This window comes from Drosophila ficusphila, unplaced genomic scaffold (assembly GCF_018152265.1).
Source record: "Drosophila ficusphila isolate 14025-0441.05 unplaced genomic scaffold, ASM1815226v1 contig_412, whole genome shotgun sequence".
NCBI classification, from domain to species: domain Eukaryota; kingdom Metazoa; phylum Arthropoda; class Insecta; order Diptera; family Drosophilidae; genus Drosophila; species Drosophila ficusphila.
The window spans coordinates 2,805,238-2,811,237 of NW_025064326.1; the positions used below are offsets into that span (position 1 = coordinate 2,805,238).

Consider the following 6,000-nt stretch of genomic DNA (forward strand, 5'->3'; position numbering starts at 1 on the left):
CGTTTATCAAGAACGAATATCTTTCGAAACAAATCAAAAGTAGTGGACAACTGCAAGCCAGGACATCGAAGCCCAAATTGTGACTGCTCAAATGGAATTCCCGATTCTGGTTTAAGCTCTCCAAAGTTCGCCCCAAGTAATCATTCTTTGCAGGAGCTAAAGAAAAAGTTTCCGTCTGTAGAAATCACTTGCCAAAGGTGTTGTTCGAAAAAGAAAAGGGAATGCCATTATCCCACTGTTTACAGGGGAAAATGCAACCAGCTGTTTGAAAATAATAATGAGCTCTATCATGAGTACTCCATGTTCAACGTGTTGAGTTCAACCAACCATCGCTCGAAGGTAAATAACGATCAGTATGATCATTTTGATCGGGAATTAGGTAAACAAACCAGTCAATATTTCAGACCCAGCCTCCATCCGAAGAGTTCCTGCGCGAAAGAATTTGACCGAGTGTCCAGCGGAAATTGTAGTGGGAATAAGAGTGGAAATTCCACGGAGGAGAGTGAAATAAATCTTCGACTTACGATTCATGCAACGGATGTGAGTTTGACTGGCAGCCCTCGGATAATATCCTCCAAAATCGTAAAGGAAAAACCATTGTGGAAAAACAATACCCAAATAGTCAAATCTGACTCTAATGAGGATTCCCAGATAAGTATTTTAAGAGCACCCAATCTTTCAGTTTCGAGAAACGCTAGTGGTAGCTCGACTTGTGAAAGTCAGGGAAGTCAATTCAAAAACGTCAGATTCCCTCAGCTGCCTTCTGCCCACAATAGTTCTTCATCAATATCGAATAGCTCCAAAAGCTGTGCTTCCAACGCTTCTCAAGATATTGTCAGTCGAAAATCACCTAACAGCTTCAAAAACTGTGCTTCCAGCAACCAAAAAACTCAAACCTCACAAGGGGATTCCAGCAATAGAAAAAGCATTGAAGCGTGTTCAAAACCTCCGGAAAATCCTCAAAAAAGATCTGTGGAGAACCTCTGCCCCCGTCATCGGATCAACACCAATTGGACCGTAACCCATAAATCGAATACCTCTCAATCCCAACCAGATCCCGGCTTTAGCTGGTCCCCTGATAAGCTAGAAATGAATTCTTCAAGACCCAGTCGACCTGGCCTTTCCCTACCAAATACCATTGAAATGTGCTCCAGACCACAAAGTGATCAAAATGATGTAATCAAGAAGTCAAGTCTGAAAGGTGTAAACAATTGCCAAGAAAAAGCAACACCCAAAAAGGTTGTCTTGAAAACAAATAGCTCAAAAAGTCTTTTAAGCGGATCGGTAAGCGGATCCTGCCAAAGTAATAAATCGGTAAGCTCAGGGGAAAACCAGGATATGGATAACATCCGTAAAAATGAATGCCACAGATCCCAGAGCCACGATTTCCAGTTTGACGATGATAGAAAACAGGAAGTGCCCCCTCGAAGAAGTTGCAGTTGGCCGAGACAAAGTCCCAGAAGTATTTCCGCAGTACCAAAGCGAAAATCTTCCTTAGAGTTTCGTACAAAATCTAATTTTGCGCCGAATAACTCAAAAAAGACTTCGGATTCAAAGACGACCAAGTGCTCTTGTTGTTCCTTGAAAAATAACAATACTGTGAGTACTAATCAAAGTGCAAAAAACATGCAACTAGCTTGTTGTGCTGGTCCAAATCAAACTCCAGCTTTGCCAAAGGATGTTCTACAGGATTCCACGAATTCCAGCATTCGAGGAGATCTAAGCTGCCCAAACCCCATGACTGACTGGGAAAACGTGTCCTCCTGCCGAAGGAGCTTTGTGGAGGAGCTGAAGAGAGAGTTGTTGAAGAGCTTTAGAACCGAGCAACAAATCGAGTCCCAGGGTCCCTTTCTTCGACCCACTCCTCACATTATGATATTTCCCTGTGTTCCCGGTCCCATGAACCAATCAAACTCGACTCCCAATCCAAATCTTTTTCGTAGACCGGACTCTGTAATCTGCTGGACACCTTGCTCCAAGCCACAGATTCCTTTCTGAGAAATGGTATGCATTCTAAGTTTCTTCAAATTCAAATCGTAACTCGCCCTAATTTACAGTATCCGTCTGGACCGTGTCTTCGAAACAATATTCAGCACATTTACAGTAAGTAGCTGGACCATTAACTCCCTTTTTTTTAAATATATATATTTTAGGATTCTGCTGAACTACAGAACCATAAAAATCAAATCAATATTATAAAAATATATTACAGGTTATTTTTATAATATTTAAAAACAATATTCAAAACATAAACTTCTGGTCGTCCGTTAAGGGTATTACAATTGGCGCGGAGAATGTTAGAATACCGCGGGTTGTCAATATAGCAGTTATTTTGGACTTGTCCACATTTCAGGGCATCAAAATTTCTCTTTTGATTTCCAGATCTTTTCCGCGGCTTCTTCTAAATGCCTGAAGATAAACATGCTGATCCTTTAGTTTAATGGCAATGTTCCCCAAGGGAAAATCTCGCAAATCATACTCCCAATGCACATATTTTTCCGTTTCCGAGTGGTTTTTCGATGAAGAACTGCTACTTAGATCTTCCGACCTATAAACTTTTTTCAAAATGCGGTAGACATCGCGTTCTAATTGGTTTACTCTCAATTCGTATTTCGATCGCATTATTAAAAACTCTTGAGAAATTGTAGGTTTTGCGTTTCTTGAAGCAGACATTTTGAAATGTTCTTTTCTTTAATTTCTGTATGACAAATATATCAACAATTTCTCAGTCTGTTTTTGAATATATTTTTTAACAGCTTTAACTTTGTTTGTAGTCTGCATACACTTTACAGTCTGGCAACGCCAAACGGAAGCAAAGCTATCGATAGCATACGCCGCTGCAACCCTAGCCTACTGCGCTCAAAAAGTTCCCATAATTAAAAGCTGACCACTTCTTTGCCTATCAAAATGAGTGTTGAAAGCATGGAAATCGCTGAAAAAGACGAGATGTTTACCTCGTTCGGCATCCACGACTACCTGGTAGTCAGCAAGTTGGGCTCCGGCTCCTTTGGCGACATCTACTTGGCCAAGCACCGGGTGACGGGGATGCACGTGGCCCTGAAGGTGGAGCACATTGGCAACCGGAATCTGCAGCTGCGCTCCGAGCACGAACTCTATAAGACCCTGGGCGAGGGACCGGGCATCCCGCGGATCTACAACTACCTGATGGACGGACCCTTCAACGTGCTGGTGATGGAGCTGCTGGGTCCCTCGCTGGAGGACCTCCTCGAGGTGTGCTACTCCCGGTTCTCGCTGAAGACAGTGCTCATGCTGGCTGAGCAGATGCTGGAGCGGCTGGAGTTCCTGCACTCGCACGGCTTCATCCATCGCGACATCAAGCCGGACAACCTGCTGATGGGCCGGGGCGACAGCAGCCACCAGCTGTACCTGATCGATCTCGGCCTGGCCAAGCGGTACCGGAACGTGGCGTTGAGCAGGCCGAGGACCGGCAGCCAGCTGACCGGCACTGCGCGCTACGCCTCCATAAACGCGCTTCGCGGCGGCGAGCAGTCTCGCCGGGACGACATGGAGTCCATGGGCTACGTGCTCGTGTACCTCCTACGGGGCAGGCTGCCCTGGCAGGGCCTGCAGGGCGCCTCCAGGACGCAGAAGCACGAGATGATCGCCGAGATGAAGCTCTCCACGCGGCCGGAGGATCTGTGCGAAGGCCTGCCCGAGGAGCTGTACCACTTCATCGGCTACACACGGGAGCTGGGATTCGGGGAGAAGCCGATGTACCAGACCATCCGGCACTCCTTCCTCTTCCTGATGGGCAGAATGAACTTCACCAACGACCGGATCTACGACTGGGTGGTCCTGCAGAAGCGGGAGGAGTCGAAGCAGAAGAAGAAGGCCAAGAAACAGGCGGCCGCAACAGAAGTGGACTGGTACTATTAAGCCCGACACCATGTTGCACATGTTAAATTAGGACGTCGCAATTTTCCAGTGGCCTGTCACAAATGTCAATTTAAAATACACAAGCTGGCAGCTAGCAAAATGAGTCCAATTAACAAAACTGGGGATTTGTGCAGCGTTCGCATTCTGGGCGGAGGAGACTCTAGTTGCGAGATTCTCGAGCAGCTGGCAGAAATGTCCGTCAGAACGGATGGAAACTGCCAGGGGTGCTGCACAGACTGGGATTCTGATTTGGATTCTGATTCTCGGAGAGCAGGAGGGCTGGGCAACTTTCGAACAAATGAAAACGTAGCAAATGACAGCATCCAATTTACGTTTGCAATTAAACTGACACCGAACAGACACTTGATTTAGTCGGAAGGCAAGCCGTCTGCTCGCTTGGCTTGAAGCCACCCACAAGTCATGTCATTCTGGGAAATGTCGATTTATGGACGTGGCCACTCGGACCTGGCCGGCCAGCAGATTTATGAATATGGAGACCAGCCAAATGGCTCTTTTATTTGCCTGTTTATGTGGCAGAAAGATTGACCAGCAGGAAAACCAAACCTCCTTTTACCGGGTTTCGGCAACCTCAGATAAGATTATCACTGCCTTGCGGCACCTGAACAGGTTCGTATAGTCGGCCATCCCGGGATAATTCCTTTGATTTCGAAGGGGGGAAATAAACCGAATTCCTTGCCAGAGAAAACTCCAATTTAGAAGGTATGCTTTGACTTACAATCTGGGGAACGACGACTAGATCGGATCGGGGTTATTCTCTAAAAAAGAAGGTATTTAAACGCCTGTTACCATAAGTGTGAACTAATGGCGTACAACTTGCTAACTTATCTACAACTCTAGGTGTTAATGAGCCCTCGGAGTCGCAGCCATACATCAGCGGACTGGACAAAACGGTGGGAGCCAACGCAAGGGAGCAAGGGAAATATTAATGCGGACTCCTTATCAAAAATGGCAGCAATCAGCACGCTCGCTTAGCACCTCGTTCCGTTCGTTCGGCGAGTGTGGGAATCCTTCGGCCGGGCACTTTCCCCCACCATTAATCCTGCGAAAGTGCGGAGCGGCAGAAGCGGCTCGTCTGTTTTTTGGGGAGCAGCAGTCAAGTGCGGGCCGGGCTAAAAGCCCCATCAAGGCCAAGTGGCGTGTCAATCGGCCATTAACGTGGGTCAGGGCTCTCTCTCTCTCTGTGCTGCCGATAAATAAAAACAAACACCTAGATGGCCGGCCAACCACCCACCAACCACTCACACCCCCAATTACGCACTCCGGGAACATGGCAAAGGATCGAGATGGAGAAATATGCGAGTCCTAAATGAAGCCGAAATAGTGATTGAGGAACTCAAAGGCAAAGTGCTCGAAATGGAAGTCCTTGCCGACAGATTTTCCCACACCCTCCTTTGCTGCCTGCCAGCCAAACCAAATAAAAAATCCTTCATTAAAAAATTAAATGCGGCAACACTTGGGAATTTGTGAGAAAATTGCTCATTAAAAGTTTTCACCTGGAGAGGCGCTCAAGGCGAATCTCGACACTAATTTTCTTTTCATGTAATTATGTGCAGCAACTGAAGAAACAGCTCGCCAAAAGTCCCTCTCTCTCTCTTTTATTTTCCCCGGCAATTGTTCGTCTGCTTGCATTTTTCCAGCAAGTTTTCCAGCTCGACAAGGAAAACTTGAGACTGCTAATGCAAGGACATAACTTTTGCGATGTGTGAAGGAGAGCTGCTCTTGTTTCCCGCTCGTCAGACGATGTTGCTGGATTTATCAACCCATTGTCACGAGCATTAGTCATCTTCATTTGGCATTCGCTTTGCACTTGCCAACTGGCAAATTGAATTGATTTTCGTTTGCATTCCCCAGTGGACCTGGGGACCAGTCGCCTCTTATTGCATTCCCATCAAAGCTTAATATTGGAAAAATAATGTGCGCAAATTGAACTTATAAATAAATCAAATCAGAATATCCTGCTTTACGGCAGTAGGACACGCTCTCCGCCCCGCCCCGAGTGGTTCCAAAGCGCATATTGCGTTCGGAATTGAGTTACATTTAAATATTTTCCTATTTGCAATGGCAAATGCTCTCAGAATGCAC

At 46.2% G+C, this 6,000-nt stretch overlaps 2 protein-coding genes across 2 annotated transcripts; one reads left to right on the plus strand and one right to left on the minus strand.

Annotated features, from left to right (window-relative positions):
- Positions 1-2,056: 2,056 nt before the first annotated feature.
- On the plus strand, positions 2,057-3,997 carry LOC108092553 (casein kinase I). Its single transcript, XM_017192187.1, has 2 exons — positions 2,057-2,103; positions 2,775-3,997. The coding sequence occupies exon 2, from the start codon at positions 2,908-2,910 to the stop codon at positions 3,895-3,897; it is 990 nt and encodes a 329-aa protein (XP_017047676.1). The 5' UTR covers positions 2,057-2,103; positions 2,775-2,907; the 3' UTR covers positions 3,898-3,997.
- LOC108092554 lies at positions 2,156-2,753 on the minus strand. Its single transcript, XM_017192188.1, is given in 1 exon segment — positions 2,156-2,753. A coding segment is annotated over 1 exon segment (432 nt). The 5' UTR covers positions 2,674-2,753; the 3' UTR covers positions 2,156-2,241.
- Positions 3,998-6,000: the final 2,003 nt, after the last annotated feature.

What these genes read in the sequence shown, in the direction of transcription:
- LOC108092553 (XM_017192187.1), top strand. Translation starts at nt 2,908, where the DNA reads ATGAGTGTTGAAAGCATGGAAATCGCTGAAAAAGACGAGATGTTTACC.